At 39.0% G+C, this 22,412-nt stretch overlaps 1 protein-coding gene across 3 annotated transcripts in view; it reads left to right on the top strand.

Annotated features, from left to right (window-relative positions):
• DPP6 (dipeptidyl peptidase like 6) overlaps positions 1–22,412 on the top strand; it is a 1,451,270-nt gene that overhangs the window by 1,415,658 nt on the left and 13,200 nt on the right. For all 3 annotated transcript variants that reach the window (XM_073629963.1, XM_073629965.1, XM_073629964.1), the window contains exons 22-25: positions 13,464–13,566; positions 17,793–17,851; positions 20,483–20,555; positions 20,691–20,764. In XM_073629963.1, coding sequence (XP_073486064.1) covers positions 13,464–13,566; positions 17,793–17,851; positions 20,483–20,555; positions 20,691–20,764 — 309 coding nt within the window. The remainder of the gene's footprint in view (positions 1–13,463; positions 13,567–17,792; positions 17,852–20,482; positions 20,556–20,690; positions 20,765–22,412) is intronic.

The following is a 22,412-nucleotide window of genomic DNA, read 5'->3' as shown; positions in this document are numbered from 1 at the left end:
GGCATTACAGCCAATAGAGTTTATTTTTTGGGGAATTTTTTATATTTTAAAGTTGAATTTCTGTTTATCAAAAAGCAATATTTCTTTTTGTTTATGAAACTAGGTTTTACTTATAATGACATTATATAATCACAACGGCTAAATATGTGTCTGTAGTGCATCTTCAAACGTTAATACCATAAATAATAACATATTATCAGATTTTTACTCCAAGAGTATATATTGAGTTTGGCAATTCTACAGAAATGCTTAAATAATGCATTACTATTTAACTAAACCCATTAGATTTTAGTCGCCTAAAATGTACTGGAGATTTTAGTAGATTAAAATACGACTAAAACTCAAACAATTCAGATGACTAAAGTATGATTAAAATGGCATTTTAGTCAAAAGACTATGACTACAACTAAATCGAAATTTGACGTCAAAAGTTTTCCCATAGAGAGTTATTAGCCCTGATTCATCAAGCTTCATGTAACACTTGAAAAAACACTGCACCCACCACCCACTGGTTATACTCATCTTTATCAGCTTAATGACTAGCACTGTAATCTACAGCTCTAATGGAGGTAAAATCAACTGTGTTGGTAAGGACTATAGATAAGTAGGATGTTCCGTTTTCCTAGAATATTCTTAATAAGGTAGCGAAAACACAGCAGCACTTTAAGGGCCCCTTACATTGTTGCATTTTAGAACACAAAGTGTAACTTGTTAAAACACATGTCTAACTACCCCATAATAAAAATAGTGTCTGTTCCTATCAAAATACAGCATCAGTTTATATCAGCATTTTAGTGCATTGGAAAGAATTCAAAGTTAATGTATCAAATCACATATAACTTTTTGATGTGTTGACAAAGACTGACAATCTTTGGCCAATGGCTGTTATTTCTATCTACTCCAAATCCTAAAGTGAAAAACGTATTGAAAATGTGTCTCAATAACGCAATAACACAAAGGAAATACGCATTGATGCATGACAACACACCTGCTCAATGCTACAAAATACGCACTTCTGTGCACATTCATAGATCTGCCTGGGATCACCCCATTTATTGTAGATTTCCAGGGGACACACTATAGGGTGCATTCACTAAAACTGGAGCACAAAGAATGTGCTCCAACTGCATGGTAACCAATCAGCTTCTAGGATTTTTTTTTTTTTCTGAATGATACAGTATCAAGAAATATCCACACCTTATTCTCCACAGCTATTGCATTATGATACTTAACCATTCTTTTTAACATAAATATAAAGAAACACAATGATTAGCATACACTATAGGGTTATTTTAGTAAAACTGGGGAATGCAAAATCTGGTTCAGTTGCGCAAAGAAACCAATCAGCTTCCAGGTTTTTTTTGTCAAAGCTTAAAAAGCGGACCTTCAGTCATTTTTTCAACTTTCCATCTCTTAAATCTTCTGCCCTTGTTGTTTTAACTTTAGATAGTAAAATATTTTTTTGCCAGTAAACACCTTTTACACTTCCTGTTTCTTGTCTGGTAAAAAGCCTAGGCTTATGACATCATGCACAGCTCCCTCTCTCACTCTCGTGAGAGTTTGCCAGGGAGGGAGGGGGGATGAGTCATAAGAGCGCCAATGAGAGCTGCAGGGCTGCAAAGCTGGAGGTGTGTGTCTGTGTAATACCAGGAAGTGAACAGGCAGCAGCTTCAGCTGACCACAGTTAAAATGGTTGCAGCCAGACATAGTGGAGGGAGATTTCTGCAGCATATTTGGCAAGTACAGAATCACAGTATATATATAATAATGTGCAAAGTGGTTGGAGGGAAGCTTCAGAATGGCAAATATGTTTTTATTACAAATTATGTGAGCAGTCTGCAGTTCCCCTTAAAAGTGATTGTAAATGATCACCTTGTAAAACAACCCATTCAGTTTAAAATAGAAATAAAAGACAAAACATTTTAGTATGGATATAAAAAAAACATTATAAATACCTTGCTCTCCCTTTTTATAAGTGTTTACATTCCCTCTGTTCTCAGCTGGGGGGGGGGGAGAAACAGCAGTACACTGAGCTTCCCAGTCAATGGCTGTGCAGCGGGGGCATGTCAGGACAAATCTGAACATTGGAGCAGAGTGAACAGAGTGCCCAGTATAACTAGAGAACTGACCATGGTGGGCTTTCCTGCTTAGTGTGGTCAGTTTTAATAGGAAAGCAGAGGGACTAGCAGGAACACCAGGGATTTCACACAAAGAAACCAACCTGTCGGATTCATTTCATGTGATCGCTGCTAGTGGCTATAGCCGCCAGCAGTGACCACTCTGTTCTGCCAGCAGGGAAGGTCCCCTGCACTCCCCGGCTGCAGAACACATCATGAAGTGCTATGGAGGGATTCACCCATCAACATTGACTGTGTTGATGGGGGAATCAAACTATTTTCTTTCCTTCCACCATGGGTGGAAGGAAAGAAAACTGCATGATCTATGGGCTGCTTATGTCCAACCTGGGATCACCCCATTTATTGTACATTTCCAGGGGAAACATTATAAGGGGCATTTACTAAAACACAGAATGTGGTGCAGCTGTGCATACTAACCAATCAGCGTCTAGGTTTTTTCAAAACTTAAAGCAGAGTTCCACCCACTTTTACTACTTTATCTTAAAGGAAAGACCACCCCCCTCCACCACTCGATTTTTTTTTTCTTACTTAGCTTTTCTGAAGTACTGAGTACTCGGCCGCAGCCCAGGGCGTCATTTCCTCTTCTCCCCCGCTGCCTTCTAGGACCTGTGTGTGTCCCAGAAGACGCCGGGGCCATTCAGAAAGTGACACGCGATTTACGTATGCACGGTAGGAAATAGGCAGTGAAGCCTGAAGGCTCCACTGCTGGTTTCCCTTAGTTGGAATGGCGGCGCCTGCACCCGATCCGATGGATCGGCCTCGGGGGGACCGACATCGCGGGCTCCCTGGACAGGTAAGTGTCCTTTTTAAAAGTCAGCAGATACAGTGTTTGTAGCTGCTGACTTAAAAAAAAAAAATTGCGTCTGGAACACCGCTTTAATTGAACAAGCTGAAGTTAAAAGCTGATTGGCTACTGTACACAGCTGCACCAGATTCTGAGTGCTCCAGTTTTAGTAAATCCCCCCTTATATTAAATATAATAAATGGGTGCTCCATCGATTTAGATCTGTATGTCTCCTGATCCTGGTGAGATCTGATTTCTTTACATTAACAAAATCTTAATTTTATAGAAAAATAATTTAAAAAACGACTATAGACTAGTTTTGCGTTATAAAACTCAGCATCCTGTTGAAATAAGTCTGTGGCTGCTACAGGGAGAGAGCGAGAACACAAAGAAGAAGTTATGACATGGAAGGAGACTGCCCATACAAATAACACATAAATTCTATATAACATAATCCTCTTTCAGTAGGCTGTGATGTATTATAAAATACAATTATCTAAGCAAAAACTATTGATGAGTGCATTCATTTTCCTGATATGTTTTCACCAATATGGTTTGAATTATTTGTGTTGTAATGCTGTAACGCTTCTTATTAAATCTAATTTATAATTAGAGTAAGCACTTGATTACCATGCAGTCTATGTGCTCCTGGAATAATTCCTTTGAAGATAAAACAGGTTATTTTGTCCGGGCCGTAATTGGCAGACTCTCATTTACAATTTCAGCCGAATCCTCAGAATCAGATTATGTTTAATGATGTAAATCTACAATTATAGTCACCTTTCTCTTGTTCGCCACTCGGAGACTGACTTGTTAAATATTCATAGTTTTTAGGTTTGGATGAGCGCATAGTTAGAACTAATTCAACTTTTATTGACAAGAGGTTTTAGCGGGTATTATAACAAGATTTTGCACTTATTGTAAACAAAACATTGCAGAGATTTATTTTGTTATTTTAGATTAGGTAGAATCTGCTTTGTGATTTTTTAATGCCCGGGCATGTCTCCTATTTCTCTTTTGAAGTATGTCATCAAGTTTTATTTTAGTATGCGTACCTGTGTTTTCCATAAAGCACATATTTTAGTACAGCAATATAACATTCTTATAATATAACTTAACAGTGTTTACTAGGACTGCAGCAGCTGGGATGTTTGTCAGGCGCGGGTGCCCATAATTCAAAACTAAGGAAGAAATATGCTGCCACTTTTTTTATTACCCATTAGATTAAAGTGTCTTTCAAATTTCTAAACAATCAAAACAAAGGCAAAATGGCCCACGCCCAAGATCACCGGAAGTATAAGATGGTTTTAAGGCTAAAGCCGAGAGCCACCCAAAAGGGGAAGTTCCACTTTAAGGACTCATCCCCCGCTCCTCTAAAGGAAATGGCACTTATGAGGAGTAGGGGGAGAGGGGGTACTCGATTTTGACAGGTACCCGCTTCCACTTCTGCGCTGACTGTCTAGTTGATCGGACGCGGAAGTTCTCCTCATTCTCCTGGGACATGTGAAGTGTCCCAGAAGACTGCATCCACCATTCACAATGCACAGCGCTGCTTCCAAATGTGCAGTGGGCACCCGGCTGTGAAGCTGCAAGCTGTCACAGCCAGATGCCCATAATCCGATCAAACAAATAATTCAACTTCTGTACCACATCTCTAAATTTGATGTATCAAAACTATATTAATAGTATAGGCATGGGACTTTTAAGGCACAGCATTTTGTGATAAAAAAATAACATTTATTCAAAGTATGATAAAATTAAACAATGTTCAGTCTATATTATAACAAACCACAATAAGTAGTCTTTACAGCTCAACATGTTTCTCAAACAAGGTCCTCTTCATCAGGAGCTATCAATATAGACTTTCTATAAATGCCATCTATATAGAATGACAAACTTTAATAATCGCATTATAACATAATATTATCCCTTTCACACCTAAGCCTATTTCTGACATTTGGTGTTTACAAGTTAAAATCCATATTTTTTGCTAGAAAATTACTTAGAACCCCCAAACATTGTATATATATATTTTAGCAGAGAATCTAGAGAATAAAATGGCGATTGTTGCAATATTTTATGTCACACAGTATTTGGGCAGCAGGGTTTTAAACTCAACTTTTTGGGAAAAGGGACACTTTCATGAATTAAAAAAAAACGAAACAGTAAAGTTAGCCCAGTTTTTTTGTATAATGTAAAAGATGATGTTACGCAGAGTAAATAGATACCAAACATGTCACGCTTTATAATTGCACGCACTCGTGGAATGGCGACAAACTACGGTACCTAAAAATCTCCATAGACGACGCTTTACATTTTTTTATGGTTACCAGGTTAGAGTTACAGAGGAGGTCTAGTGCTAGAATTATTGCTCTCGCTCTGACGATTGCGGCAATATCTCACATGTGTGATTTGAACACCGTTTACAAATGTGGGCGCGACTTCCATATGCGTTTTCTTCGCGAGCTCACGGGGACGGGGCGCTTTAAAAATCTTTTTTTTTCTTATTTATTTTTATATTATTAAATTGTGTTTTTTTAATTTAAATTAATCACTTTTATTGCTGTCACAAGGAATGTAAACATCCCTTGTGACAGTAATAGGTGGTGACAGGTACTCTTTATGGAGGGATTGGGGGTCTAAAAGATCTCCAATCCCTCCTTTGCACTTCAAAGTATTCAGATCGCTGAAAATGGCGATTCTGAATACTGTATATTTTTTAAAATCAGGCACCATTGGCAGCCGAGTAAACAGGAAGTGACGTTGTGACGTTGCTGCCGTGTTTACATTCAGGAGACTGAAACGAAGCCATTTCTGGCTTCGTGCCAGTCTGTCTTTAGCCGCCGGAAGTGGCGGATCATGGATTGGGTCTCCCGGTGGGACGGACGACCCGGTCAGAGCGGTGGGAGGCGGCAGGAGGGGGGGATGTCCCCTCCCGCTCCTCTGGGATAACGATTGAACGGCTTTTTAGAAGCATTGGTTGTTATCCCTGGAAAGCCGATCGCCCGCTCTAAAAAATTATACCGGGATGATGCCTGCAGCTGTGGGCATCATCCCAGTATAACCTCCGAAAGCTGAGGCTGCATATCTGCGTATGCTCGGCGGGAAGGGGTTATAACAATATTTAATTCAGGATGTTATATAATGGTATTACCTCAGGGATGGAGATGCAAGGGCCCAGATACACACACACACACATACCACCCATAGGGGTCCTTATTAAAAGTTTGTCATTCTATCTAGATGGCATTTATAGAAAGTCTATATTGATTCTCCTGATGAAGAGGACCTTGTCCGAGAAACACATTGAGCTGTAAAGACTACTATATGCAATCATTGTAAATATCGATTGACTGGTTTTATACAATTGTATTTTATTGTGGTTTGTTATAATATAGACTGAACATTGTTTAATTTTATCATACTTTGAATAAATGTTATATTTTATCAAAAAAAGCTGTGCCTTAAAAGTCCCATGCCTATACTATTAATATAGTTTCGATACGCCAGGTGCCCATAGTTGAGATGCTGGCACCGAGGAAAGAAACCGGCTGGGGTGAGCACACCTCTGGATCGTGGGACAGGCTGTTTTTTTTTTAAGTCAGCAGCTACAGTTTTTGTAGCTGCTGACTTTCATTTTTTTCACAGGAGATTTTTTAAACTCCTATTTAAAGTAGCCTAACACTAACTAGTCTCCCTAGTCCTTCCTCCTGCTACCTATGCTGCCTAACTTGTGTAAAAAAAGATGTGTGTACCTATTTTTAGTCTGCTCCAGTGCGGTCATGTGATTTGCAGCTCCAGCTTCCTTGTGTCAGTGAGCGGTGGCTGCAGGTCAAAGGAGGGAGCGCCGACAACGGTTGAGCCATGAGAGCCTAAGATTGACATCACGGCTCCCAGAATTTTTAGCCGTTATTGGACACTCCCACCTTTCCCCTGCGTCTGTCGCTCACTAACATAGGGGATCACATAACCAGACTGGAGCAAACTGAAAATAGGAAAGTATACAGATCTTTTTTTTACAAAGGTTAGGAAGCATGGGTAACGGGGAAGGGGGAGGATATTTTTACATCTAGTTAGTGTTAGGCTGGAATTCTACTTTAAACTTTGGGCATTGGAGGAATTGTACAGAACTGATTTATATGCAGAGGCCAAACAGGTGTATAATTGCTGTTTGAGGATTACATGCAAATTGCTTACCACTTGTGCTGTAACCATCTGTATCCCTGCTGCCTCCATGATTGGTGACCAATCTCTGTCACTAAGCTAATATGTATTGTCTGGATGGTCACCTATCCAAGCCCTTCTGCCACTGAAGCAGCATATATCAAAAGAGCAAGATGTATTGCCATCAGCATTTTAGGCATTAATGCATATGCAGCCATAGATGAAGGTAGGATGCAGTAACAAAGCATGGAAAAAGGTACTAAGAAAATATATTTCAAAAAGCGTCTACAGATTATTTAATAGCAGTGGTGTAAAGCATCTAGGGGATATTTATATAATCTTTGTCTGTCCCTAGTTCTGCTTTAAGACAGTTTCTAGAAGTTTTCTAGTAGGTTAATTGGATTCTGTTTAAATTGGCCCTAGCATGTGTATGTAAAAATGTAAGTTAGGGACCTTAGATTGTAAGCTGCTTGAGGGCAGGGGCTGATGTGAATGTTCAATATATATGTAAAGCACTGCGTAAATTGTGGGCATTATAAAAATACCTGTAATAAGTACATAAATAAACATATGCACAGCCCATAGTCTTAACAGTCTATCTGGTAAAGAAAGGTTCAGTAGACTGAGAAATGACTCTGCAGCTATAAGTGTTGTCTGGTGGATTGAGTCATTTACCAGTTTATTGCATCTCCAGGTCCCAGCCACATTTCATAGCTCTATTCCCTCCGCCCTTGGAATGTTTGATGTTCTCATCCACCTTTCAGTGTTTATACTCCTTCAGCAGATGGAGTGGAACCCACTTGTTATTGATATGTCAGAAATAAGTGTAACCGTTAGGTGATTTAAAGCCCAAATCCAACCCAAACTTTTTTTTTAGATAGAATCAGAAAAGCTTAGAACATGTGTCCCCCCCATTTGGGAGATGTTTCTTTACTTCCTTGCTTTTAACATAGAACAGGAGTGAGGGAAAATTTCCCCATCTTCTGTCCTTGGTAGGTGAGGAAAGTTCAGAACAACTGTCAGGATTTTATAGTCATCTGTTGCCACAAGAGAGAAATGTCCACTTACTTCCTGTCCAGGTGACAAGTGCCAGGAAGAACAGGAAAAGGACAGAAAGACAAAGATAGCAGATAATATCTGACACAAGAATCTCAAAGGACCCAGAGAGCATTTTAAAATTAACAGAGACTCTAACTCTTATCCATTTACTCCAAAGGTAAAAAAAAGTGGAAAAAAACACTGGCCAGCATCTACCAAAAACTGAGGTATCATTTTTGAGTGGACTGACCCTTAAACTTCATTCCCACCTGAGTATTATGTTGCACTATTCCCAAAGTGCTACAGTGACAAGATGACGAATCCCATTATTCTTAATGAGCCTATTTACACCTTGTTGTCACTTGTTGCATTGTGTCACTTGTTGCATGAGGCTTGAAAGAGCACTTGAGTTTTTTGGGGGCAGATTCAGGCTTTTTTGGCCCTATAGACTTTAATAAGAAGTACCTAAAAAATGCTTGAAAGACATATTTATGCATGCTTTTCAGGGGCATCTGTTTAAAAGTCTGTGTGGTCAAAAATGCACAATTGTGCTTCTGTACTACAAACTGCGCGTACAAATATGTGAAAATGTGCAAATAAACGTGCATAAAAAAATGCCTCTAAATTGCCTGGCTAGGCCCCCTCTAGGTGGGAATGGGGACTTCAACTGAAAATGTTATTTGCAAACATCAGTGCTTCTTTGAACATATAAACAATATTATATATTGTAATACAAAGCAATGTAACATTGACATGTCCATGGTCTATAAATATTATCACTATTCTCCTGGACCCTAGTTATCTGAGTTCATATAATCCTGTTAGAGCAAAATATGATGAATGATGTGTATGTGCTCAACAGTGCTCAAATAAAAAGTATCTTACCACCCTGTTATTTAGGCGCTGCTCACCATGCCAAACCCAGGCAATACAGTACAAGCATAAGAAAATTAACGTATCAATGCTGTGCTATATATATGTGTGAGTGTTGGCATGCCATGGCCTATACATGTACTTCATCCCATCAGTCTCAAATGGCATAGTGGTGAGATACAAGCTTCTTTTGTTAAGCAAAATTGTACCTTGTTTTTCTGTTTGCATTCTCAGGCTTCGTTCCCATCTAGGCGTATAGGGGGGCGACCGTCGCGGTAAAATCACACAAATAGAATCACGAAGCGCCCGTTGCCCAAAAGAAGCTCATGTGCTTCTTTTGAGGTGACAGGCGTCCCACGATTCTGTTTGCACGTTTTTACCTCGATTGCCGCCCGACGAATTGCAGGAAAATCGTGCCGCATTCGTGGTGCTATTGAAATTGATGGGCAACGCACCAGGAACACAAGGGCGTCCTGCGATTTGCCACTATTGTGCCCTCGATTCGGCACACGGAGATGTGAATGGAGCCTTAGAGTAAAACAACAATGATTTTAATATAATACATTGTTACAATGTCAGTGAAATGTGAACTCGTAGCAGATAAAAAAGCTCTATTTGATCAAGTTTTAAATAGAAAAAAAGGAAAGCCTCTTTCATAGAGAATAGCCAAGTGCTTGTGTTGTTAAGCTTTTGCAAAGAGATTTGCAAAGCCAATGCCTATTTTGTAACATAGCATAAAATACACCTCTCTATTTTTACTGGTGACCATTGTCACTAAGAAAGAAAGTGAGAGGAAATCCACTTTTGGAGATTTCCTCTAAATTCCTTTCATCTCTCATACGGGAAGTAAAGGCAAATTACCCCAGTGGTGCAGAGACAGCAAAAAAAATACCCTGGCACGGGTTTTATACCTTCCCTAGTCTATCCAAAACTAAAAAAAATTGGAATCACATACACTTTGAAGCTAAATTCCATGCAGATATACAGTACACAAATTAATGCAGCTTTGTTTTTGTTAATATCTTATTAAATTTAATTTTTTCACATCAGCCTCATTAAGTCTCTATGCAGAAAATCTCAGACTGAGAGATTAAGAAGCAGCACAATACTGCAGTGCTTATGTGATAGCAAGGGAAATTCTTATAGGAGGAAAGAGCAGAGATTATCTTTCACTGTCCAGTCACAGACTGGGGAGGGACAAGACCTGTAAGTGTTGTTTAATTGCAGCCAAGAAAAATTTCTTGCGCTGCCAGATTCCGTGTTGTGTGACAGAGCTGTGTAAATCGCAGGACTGGATTGGCAGAAGTACACAATCTTTGGCAGGTAACAACTGCTGTACACAGTATGTATTTGATTTGAGCCTGGCTTGCTGGAGGAGTACTCGAAGGCAGGAGGAGCCAGGAGTGCTGTTGGGGATCCCAAAAGAGGAGGATCGGGACTGCTCTGTTCAAAACCATTGCGCAGAGCAGGTAAGTATGACATGTTTGTTATGATGACAGGAAGCTACCATCATACCCCTCTGTTAGACCTGCAGCTGCCATGGTGCTGCACATATGGTCAGCTATGAGACCAGCTATGTGATGGCTTGACAGTTCAGTAAAGAACACAAACAATTGTGACAGTTATCATCCTTGGCATACCTTGAATGTAACTGTTTTGGGGAAACAGTTAAACCAATGGGTCGGATTTAATAAAGGCAAGTAGGACGTGCACTTTGCAAGTGCAGTTGCTCCAGAGCTTAGTAAAGGAGGAGAAGCTCTGTTGATTTTTATCATCCAATCATGTGCAAGCAAAAGTGCTGTTTTTTTTTTCAATTTTCCTTGCATGTGATTGGGTATTCTTTGCAAAGTGCAGTTTCACCTCATTTACTAAACTCTGGAGCAACTACACTTGCAGAGTTCACATTCTATTTGCCTTTAGTAAGTCCACCCCAGTGCGTTTTATTCTGCTTTGAGCTTTCGGTCTTTTAAGGACAGACAGATGTATCTGACGGTCTATGGCCACCATAAAAAATGAGATTGTAAAAAATGGTTTTAATGTGTGTGTCTAACATATGGCCAACATCAGGCTGTTTGGCACTTGAGAACACAACAATGGAAACAGCAATTCTAATTTAAATTACCGAAAGCGAGTGCATTATACTGGAATTTACAGGTTTGATACCTTGTCGGAGCTAGGGTGTTCAGTGAACAATTTGTTGTCATTATGAGTTGTTGAGAGCACTTATAGTGTAATAAAGATAAAATTATTGATACTACAAATCCAATCTGTTTTAATAATCTGAAGGAAATAGATGTGAAAAGGATTTTAGTGTACCGAGTTGTAAAATAAATTAACAGAAGGAGATTAGTGAGAGTAGTATTTTGAACAATGGAGATGAAAAGGGTAATTGTAGGTTGTTTATTTAGCAGTTTACAAGGGAAATTAACAAAAGGTGCAGATGAGACCGGTAAAGGGTGGCATTTAGAATGTATAAATAATCTTTCCTAGGCAGCCTGTATTTTAATGCCTGAAATTGTGGAAAGGCAGCTCAGAATGGGGAGAGGAAGGCTAATTTTAAGAGTTATGTTGATTGCTCTTCCTCTGACCATTTATCACATCTTTTCAACCTAAAAAAATGGCTACAAAGAATATGGGACAATAAAAGTGCTCTGGGTGGGTGCATAATTTAAATTCACTTACCTAAGTTTCAGCTGTCTGTTATAGGATTGTGAGGCCTTTTTTAATCTGCTTCATATAAAATCTGTGGAATTTAAGTACATGGATTAATCAGCAATGCTATTCTACTGTTTGATTTATTATGGACTTTAGAAAGCTAAAATCTGAGTGGGTACTATGGATTATTACAATTATTATGCTTCTCAGCCATTCCTGAACTCTTAGGAGGTAATAACAAACAACTTGCAAAATCTCCATTAAGTAGCCTTGACCCCCTCCTTGTTCTTTGTAGAAGAATAAAGAACAAGGTGGTACATGCCCACTGCTATTGTAATTCGTTGATTACTGCACTGGGTTCCACTGCGTTGATGGCTCATTTGAGGACATCAAGAATTTTGCCACAAGTCCTGTATTTCCATTATGTGGCCACTATGCTGAGGTTTTCCCATCTGTAACATATGGCTGCAAGTGTTGGACTAAAGAGTGACCACCCAAACATTGATGCATTAATTAAAGCTTTTTCAGTTAAGTGTAAAAAGCATATACATAGTAGGGATAAATAATCAAGGCCCATATAACAATGACAAATATAAAGTCAAGGAGTACCAACCCTGAGTATAATAGGGCGGGGAGGAAATATTAGGGCGTTTAAATGGTAAACTCCGGACACTCAAAAATATGCATATAATGAATTTAAATATTAGTTTATTCCATAATAAAAAAGGGGGAAAAGACATATATACATATTGAAAAAAGGAAAGAAAATGGGGGGCCTAAATAGGTACACCCTTGCATTTACATAAAAACAATTGTATGTATATGCACGGAGTGTCAACAAAAGATGTTTACCAACATGTTTCGCGGTGTCAGAATCCGCTTCTTCAAGGCTTTATTGCTTCATAGCTGACTCAACACCTGTGTCTGATAAAATATAAATATATATATATAAGCACACAAAGTTGCACATATCACATATACTGTTCACCGTCCCAAAAGAATGGAAGTATTTAGGAAATTAAGCTTTGATTAAAAAAAAACTGGAAGCTGATTGGTTTGTATGCAGAGCTGCACCAGATTTTGCACTCTCTAGTTTCAGTATATCAACCCTGTTATGTCTTATTAATGGCTTAGTCTACCCAAAGCTGATATTTCACTTTTTGGAAAATGCTGCAGAGTTAAACCCAATCTCCAAGCTCAGAAAATGAATACCATCATGTATTAATGATGAAAATAATATATTTTAAATTCAACTACAACAAAGTTGTATAAATCTTAGCTTAAACGGCTTCCTTGCATGTATTTAGCTATGTATCTAGCTTTCTGAGTTCATTTTCGCTTTAGTATCCTGACTTCACACCTGATTTGTTAACTGCAAAGGGGGGGTCTCTCTTCACATTGACTTGTTTATTAAGGAGAAAGCTATATGAGAAGTGGGTACACATAGTAGAATCTCCAAGCTGAAGTCCATGAAGATAGACTGCACCATTGGATTCTTCTCAAGAGACACAAGAAGCTAGACAATGACTCAGTCCACCACCTGTCACCTAGTTAATGTGTTTTAGAGTGTGCTGACCCCCCCCAAAAAATGTAAATTCTATTATTGTCTCCTCATTTGGGTCCAGCAGCAAACTAGCTGTCTAATATAACTAAGAACACCACCCCAGATTCTGATTTTTGCTTTTCCAGCAACAAAAAATCTCTCTAGTTAAGAGCAAAGTATTTTTTCTCTATTTGAAGGACTGATTTGCTTTTCTTGTCGTTATTGTGAAAATGTGTTGTTTATGTTAACTTCTCTTTTTATTATTTAGGGATATGGAGGATACTTGAGCTCACGTCTTATCACATTAACGGCAGATGACCTTTTCACGTGTGGTGCTTCACTCTCTCCAATAACAGATTTTAAACTATATGGTGAGTGTGTACTATATACTGATATGCTTTGTTTAATACAGCACACCACATGAGCATAGGAGAAAGCTACAACACACCTTATGAGCATAGGAGAAAGCGGGTACACATAATAGAAAATGGGTCTATGCAGGCAGTGGTGTCAAAACACCTGGTATAAAATTGCCACTCCACTTGTCACCGGATAAACTTTGAACTGCTTGGGGGGATAATCGACTTCCACGTAAATATTGTAGCAAAGGGTCATAGGGTCCTAGTCCTGTTTATGCCATTGCGTCTTGTCTTGCTGTCTAAAAGGTATATTCTGATATGTGCTTTGTCTTGCTTTGCTTGCTTTGTCTGCTTTGTCTAGCTATGTCTTATTGGTGGTAGACCCTTCCACTGCGGTGACCCTTGATGGTATCTTTGGGACTTAGTCATCATTTTGCGGATTACCATCTTGACCATCTTATACCTTATACGCTTAATTGGACTTCTTCACTATATATATCTATAGAGATATATATCTCTATAGATATATAGATATAGAGATCTATATCTATATATCTATCTATATAGATCTATCTATCTATCTATCTATCTATCTATCTATCTATCTATCTATCTATCTATCGATATATCTATATATGTATAGATATATCTATATCTATATATATACAGTCAGGTCCATAAATATTGGGACATCGACACATTTCTAATCTTTTTGGCTCTATACACCACCACAATGGATTTGAAATGAAATGAACAAGATGTGCTTTAACTGCAGACTTTCAGCTTTAATTTGAGGGTATTTACATCCAAATCAGGTGAACGGTGTTGGAATTACAACAGTTTGTATATGTGCCTCCCACTTTTTAAGGGACCAAAAGTAATGGGACAGATTAACAATCATCCATCAAACTTTCACTTTTTAATACTTGGTTGCAAATCCTTTGCAGTCAATTACAGCCTGAAGTCTGGAATGCATAGACATCACCAGACGTTGTGTTTCATCCCTGGTGATGCTCTGCCAGGCCTCTACTGCAACTGTCTTCAGTTCCTGCTTGTTCTTGGGGCATTTTCCCTCCAGTTTTGTCTTCAGCAAGTGAAATGCATGCTCAATCGGATTCAGGTCAGGTGATTGACTTGGCCATTGCATAACATTTCACTTCTTACCCTCAAAAAACTCTTTGGTTGCTTTCGCAGTATGCTTCGGGTCATTGTCCATCTGCACTGTGAAGCGCCGTCCAATGAGTTCTGAAGCATTTTGCTAAATATGAGCAGATAATATTGCCCGAAACACTTCAGAATTCATCCTGCTGCTTTTGTCAGCAGTCACATCATCAATAAATATAAGAGAACCAGTTCCATTGGCAGCCATACATGCCCACGCCATGACACTACCACCACCATGCTTCACAGATGAGGTGGTATGCTTTGGATCTTGAGCAGTTCCTTTCCTTCTCTATACTCTTCTCTTCCCATCACTCTGGTACAAGTTGATCTTGGTCTCATCTGTCCATAGGATGTTGTTCCAGAACTGTGAAGGCTTTTTTAGATGTTTTTTGCAAACTCTAATCTGGCCTTCCTGTTTTTGAGGCTCACCAATGGTTTACATCTTGTGGTGAACCCTCTGTATTCACTCTGGTGAAGTCTTCTCTTGATTGTTGACTTTGACACACATACACCTACCTCCTGGAGAGTGTTCTTGATCTGGCCAACTGTTGTGAAGGGTGTTTTCTTCACCAGGGAAAGAATTCTTCGGTCATCCACCACAGTTGTTTTCCGTGGTCTTCCGGGTCTTTTGGTGTTGCTGAGCTCACCGGTGCGTTCTTTCTTTTTAAGGATGTTCCAAACAGTTGATTTGCCCACACCTAATGTTTTTGCTATCTCTCTGATGGGTTTGTTTTGTTTTTTCAACCTAACGATGGCTTGCTTCACTGATAGTGACAGCTCTTTGGATCTCATATTGAGAGTTGACAGCAACAGATTCCAAATGCAAATAGCACACTTGAAATGAACCCTGGACCTTTTATCTGTTCCTTGTAAATGGGATAATGAGGGAATAACACACACCTGGCCATGGAACAGCTGAGCAGCCAATTGTCCCATTACTTTTGGTCCCTTAAAAAGTGGGAGGCACATATACAAACTGTTGTAATTCCTACAAAGTTCACCTGATTTTGATGTAAATACCCTCAAATTAAAGCTGAAAGTCTGCAGTTAAAGCACATCTTGTTTGTTTCATTTAAAATCCATTGTGGTGGTGTATAGAGCCAAAAAGATTAGAATTGTGTTGATGTCCCAATATTTATGGACCTGACTGTATATATAGATATATATAATTTTTTTATTTATTTTTTTGGAACTCACCTATTTTAGCCCACACACATTGTGGGCATGTGTGATAGTCACTTGTTCATGATCATAGATATTCACAATATTTGTGTTTTATAATTTACATGAATGTCACTATTTTTCAAGTTTTATGTGTGGTACTACACTGATTCTAAATATTTGTTAGCACTTACTTCATAGTCACATTTTTATTGTATCTATTGGAATATGAATTTTTCCTATTCATGTGATTAGCGCTGCACTGTTTTTTATTTAAATGGATATTTTATAATAATTTGTTTCTTGAACCAAAAAGATCTAATACTGGATACTCTCATGCAACTGTGTGTACAAAGCTTGCTAGGAAAGCCCAGCACTAGCTCTTCACCTACGGACCACTCCTGCATATTAAAGGTACAAGACAGTCCTGTCTCTACCTGTAGAGGTGGAGAAGGGCGTGTGTATCTTCCTCTGAGAAATTCATCGTTATGTAAGTTATCTGGGGTCCTGCTATTCTGGTCTGTCTCCACAGTGCAACAGTAAAATCAGCTGGAGTATCAGACTTGTACTAATCACCTGCTGGCTACACATGGTAAATGTGAAATTTATATAAAATTATTTGCATTTACCTGACTAGAATGAAATGTAAAAAATAAAAAATATTTTTTTTCAAAAATTTTGAAGCAAAAATTAAAAAAATAAGAGAAACCCCTACACATTCCCTTTAATCTTTTTAGTTTTTTGAGGACTGTTCTTGCAGTCATATCCTTCTTCAGCCTGGAAATACTCTAAGAAATCAGTTCTATTTTTTTTTTTTACCCAGTACATAAAAAGATTTTCATCCAAGTGATTTGTATCATTTTTTTTTTTTTTTGTTCAAAGTATGAAGATGGTTATAGGCAGGAGATGGATCTCAGAAGATGAATTCTGAACAATAGTTTTTTAAACAAATAATTGCATAATTATGCACACTATTATCTTGATACACTGTCTTTGTGTATCATCCCTGGATCCTAACTTTTCTCAGAAGAGAAAATCCCTGAAATCCTCCTCCAGCATCAGTCTGGCCAGGTGTTGCGCAAAGCCATTTTCATATGATCATTTTCCAAGCTCTACACCTCATGTCTGTGGGTGACCAAACTGATTGCTGTATTGAGTTTCAAATACAAACTGAAAAATGAGAACCACTTGACTGCAAAAATTGCACGATTCAGCGGTCCTCTGTAATCAAATTTCATTTGCATTACCGCAAAGCCTGTCATCGTATCTGGCCAGATGCAGTGAATTTCATTGATGTTCATTATGAATGGCAGCCAAATACATTGTACAGTAGCAGCCAAAGCACAGCATATTGCAACACAATACCATGCATAGTTATGTGCTGCATTCAGTTCATTAACAGCCCATTCATAATGAACACCATGCATGCTAAAGCAGGACTCCGCTCACAAGCATTAGCACACCACAACAGACCGCATATCTGTGAACCACATCAGTAGTTAACACTGCAATGTTCTCAAAACAACAATAATGAATCATACTGGAGCAGCTAACAAGTAACAAGCTAGTGTTGGGCTTTTCTTTTAGAAATTCCAGCTTACTCTGCAGAAAGGGTATCATTGAAGCACCGTGCATTGAATGTTTATTTTTCAAATATTTGGCAATGTGGCAAATATTAAAAATGTATGCAGCATATAAGTCTATGAACTCATATATTTTCAAGATAGCTTTTAAAAGCAAATGTATCACAACCCATTATAGTATTTTTAAATTCCCTGCTTGTTTTTTGTAAGTTTTCCTATTCACACTGTTCAGGTAAGCTTACCTTATCTGGGACTGCAGTTTATAGGAATGTTGTGTGATTGTACAATATTTTTAAAATCTCATCAATCATTACACACTATCTCTTTCAGCCTCTGCCTTTTCTGAGAGATACCTGGGGTTACATACTATTGATAATGGAGCATATGAGGTATGTAAATAAAAGTGGTTTTTTTTTGCAATCATAAGAAAAAAAATTGCTGCTCTAAAAAAAAAAAAAAAAAAGTTTTATCACTGGTATTGTTTCAACTTACACTCAGAAGAAGAATATCAACCTAATACATTGATTGTTTACTTGTCATATTTACCCCAAATAAAATTCTGCTTAACAACTTACAATACAGGGCACTTTCACCCCCTTCCTGCCAGGCCAATTTTCAGCTTTCAGCATTGTCACACTTGGAATGACGCTGTACCAAAATTACATAAATTACAAAATGTTTTTATAATTTTCTTGAGGCAGACACTGAGTTCTTTGTTTTTTTCCAAATGTGCAAAAAAAGACCAAAAAAAAAAAAATAAATAAAGTTTTTTTCTCCTCCACTGATGTGTGCTGATGAGTAGACATGTGCGCCGTCAATACATTTTTTTGCTTCGTTCCGTTTTGTATTAGCCGTTAATTCGTATTTCGTAATTCGTGTCCGAAATTCAATTTAGATTCATACGAAATACGAATTTTCGTTAGGTTCGTTAACTTTTCATAACAATTACGAACATTTGTTATGATGAATTTAAAAAGCAAAAAATACCTTTCTCAATATGGCAGTCGTCTGACTCATTATGCTCATTATGAGGGGCTCTGACCATCCCTGTGCTGTGCTGACTTCCTTTTGGGGCTGTACCCCTGCTGTGCTCATTATGAGGGGGACTGTGCTCATTATGAGGGGCTCCCACCATCCCTGTGCTGTGCTGACTTGCTCCTGGGGCTGTACCCCTGCTGTGCTCATTATGGGGGGCTCACACCATCCCTGTGCTGTGATGACTTCCTGGGTTTGTATCCCTGCTGTGCTCATTATGAGGGGCTCCCACCATCCCTGTGCTGTGCTCATTATGAGGGGCTCCCACTATCCCTGTGCTGTGCTGACTTCCTCCTGGGGCTGTACCCCTGCTGTGCTCATTATGAGGGGCTCCCACCATCCCAGTGCTGTGCTCATTATGAGGGGCTCCCACCATCCCTGTGCTGTGCTGACTTCCTCCTGGGGCTGTACCCCTGCTGTGCTCATTATGAGGGGCTCCCACTATCCCTGTGCTGTGCTGACTTCCTGGGTTTTTAACTTCATCATAGCGAATAATTGTAATTATTATTACAATAATGAAACGATATTAACGAACATTCTTATTTTGTCCGATTCTGAATCTCCCATCGACTACCAGTACCAGTCTCCCACTCCCATATTAAAAAAGGTAATTTTCCCAACCCTCACTCAGCAGCAGAAGAAAACCTGTGATTGGTCAACAAAACACCAGTCACGTTTCCGTTGTAATGGAATTTGGATCCGAAATTCGTCATTGAAATTACGTGTTTCATATACAATTCGGAAGCATAGAAATTCGTATTTCGGATGCTTCTGAAAAAAACAAATTTTCGATTCGTACGAAACGAACCGAACATGTCTACTGATGAGGCTGCTCTGATGGGCACTGATGAGGTGGCACTGATGGCCACTGATGAGACAGCACTGAAGGGCATTGATGGGGAGGCACTAATATGCAGCACTGATGGGCACTGATAGGTGGCACTTATAGGCACGGATAGGCGTCACAGATGGGCACTGATTGGCATCACTGCTGGACACTGTTGGAGCTGCACTAATAATCAGACCACTGATGATCAGTGCCTTGATTATTTATGCAGGTCTCCCCTGTGAGAAAATGCTGCTGATCAGCTCTCCTCTCTTCTCACACTGTCAGTGTGAGGATTGGACACAGCTGATCACATGGGTAAAAAGCCTTGTCATCAGCTCTTTACCAAGATCGGGGATGCGGTGTGTCCCAGGGACACATCGCGCCGCAGATCGCCGTGCAAACGTGATATGATGTCGTCCCAGAGCGAGAGAGCGGGAGGTGGCTAAAGTACAATATATCTAAACACAGGATCAAAAAATGAATATATCATAGCTCATCAGCCTTTACTTGTGGTGGCTACATTTGTTTTCTTTTTTGAGCCTAAGCACATTTTCATAACTTCCTGTGCACTGAGCTTAAATCTCAAACAATGTTAACAGCTTTCCCAGAAGCCTTCTGTGAACTACAGAACATCTTCCCCCCATGTTGTGGAGAAGTCAAAGTGTTTTTACTCTAAATCAGGAAATCAGTCTAGGGTGACAATGATGCTCCTTTATAGAAGCAGTACAGTAAGCGAACCTTGACACCCTAGGACAGGAAATGTGTTACTGACATGATCCCCAGTTAAAATAAAGGAAAAATGCCTGAAAAGAGAAACGAATGGAGTTACCACATCTAAGAACTATTAGGCAGCAATACATTACATTTTTGTGCTTGGGTTTAGCTATACTTTAATTAAAAACAGTATCAAATTGAATAATTGGTTACAGACAAAATTCTCTAGTATTTCTCAGCAATAAAATAAAAGCAGGATTTTTGCATGCAGCCACCCAACTAAAATAGGACGCTATTCAATTTGTCTGAAATATATATCCTTTGTTCCATTTAAATCAGAGGGCCTGCGTGACTTTCTGTTGTAGCTTATCAGTCATTTCTGTAAAGCCAATTTTTTCTTCTTTTTACTGAAGATAGTCTCTTTTAATCTGTATTTCCACAGTTGGCCAAAATAACCGTTCGTGAGTCCTTATCGAATAAAGCTAAATTTTTGATTATCCATGCCACTGCAGATGGTAAGTAATGCTTTATTAATCCTTAATCTATTCCATAATGATAAGAAGCTATTATACAGATGCTCCTCGCTGAGCAGTTAGAAAATGTGCTTTAATTAATTTGTCCTCTTTACTGATACTAATCTTATTTTACAGAAAAAATCCACTTCCAACACACTGCGGAACTTATAACGAATTTAGTGAAAGCCAAAGCCAATTATTCCTTACTGGTGAGTGTCTTCCTTCCTTCCTGAGCTGTTTATAGAGCTTATTTCCTGGCCAATTTCACTGACATGAGCAGACATGCTATATCCCTGTGCTGCTGAAAGATTGGCTTTTCTTATTGAAGGAAACTACAGGCTTTCTTTTCAGTTAGTACACAGGGCTTGATTTACTAAAACTGGAAAGTGAAAAATCTGGTGCAGCTGTGCATGGTAGCCAATCAGCTCCTAACTTCAGTTTGTCCAATTAAGCTTTGTCTAAAAAATGAGTGGCCACGGGGTGCGATAACGTCACTCCTGTGCGCTGGAACTGCCGTTTCTGGCACAGGCTCTGAGGGTCTGGCACTGTAAGCCGGACCTTCAGAGCGCATGGACCGATGATGTCATTGGCTGTATGCACTCTGAATATCTCCTAAAATGTGCAAGTGCTTATTATAGGCTTACCTGTAGGTACAAGTGGTAGTACAGAGTTTATTACCACTTTAAGTGCACCTCTTCCCAACCTATGAATAATAAAGTATTTACATATTCTTAACAAGCAGTAAAAGTAAAAACATTGAAAAAAAAATTACTGACCTCTGTAGCTGTAAGCATTGTAGAGAAATGCATCTTAAATGTTCACAACAGGCACAGAAATCTCTCCAAATCCCTTATGTTCTCTGGTAACAAGGACTGGCAGCCTGTAAACACACACAAGGAGCTGTAAAATTTTGTTCTCATCTTTGAGGATGAATCTCCCAACAGTGCCTGCAGCTACAAAAGTCGGTGACCTGCTTTACTAAGGGGAGAGTTGCAGGAGCGGGAACATGTTGCATGTTCCCAAATGTGCACTTATCCTTTAATGAGTGAAGATGGATAGAGCTTGAAAGTGTTAAGGTGGTCCCCCTCAATACACTGCCAGCACTAATGAAATGTATTTAGTAAAATAGGTTTACTTACCTATAGTAACAAGCTTCTACTTTACTGGTCGTGCACGCTACCAGTGGCCTGTCCTGCCTGTCTTTCTCTTCTAGCAAAGCCATTTAAAAAAGGATGTCATTCTTAGTTGCTCGTATCTTTTATTTGGTCCTTGCACCTGATAGTGATCTTTTATCTGTTGAAAAAAAAGATTTAATGTAATCTCATGAGATCTTGGGGGTGGGGGGAGAAGTTATTTTTTTTTACTTATATACAAGATCCCTGGAAGACGCTGGTGATGTTGCCTTCCCAGGATGCACTTGTGAGGCTCTGGCTATGTCACCAGTGCCTTGGGAAACCAGGAAGTGAACTACAATAAAAGGTAAGTATATCAATATATTTTTTTTTTTTAGAAATGACTTTCAGGTGATTTGAGAATAGCATGCCGAGTTGCATGTTTGAGGGGAATTTGTTTTTTTCTGGGAAATGGCCACTTTAAAAAACACATATGGGGTCCTGCTGTCTGTGTCCCTGGGAGATTCACCTAGTTTAGTGGTACTGGTGTCAATTGTGTCTAGTACAGAAAGTTAGGAGAAATCCTAAATATTAGTTTGTCACAAACTGGGCATAAACTGGGATAAAATATTAGAAACAAAGAATACGGAGGAGAGATGGGTTTGCTTTAAGAGCATATTAAATAAGGGCATTAGCCAATGTATCCCATTGGGTAATAAATTTAAAAGAGCGAACAAAAGTCCTG

This window comes from Aquarana catesbeiana, linkage group LG05, assembly GCF_042186555.1.
Source record: "Aquarana catesbeiana isolate 2022-GZ linkage group LG05, ASM4218655v1, whole genome shotgun sequence".
Taxonomy (NCBI): Eukaryota; Metazoa; Chordata; class Amphibia; order Anura; family Ranidae; genus Aquarana; species Aquarana catesbeiana.
This window is presented reverse-complemented; position numbering and strand designations above follow the sequence as displayed.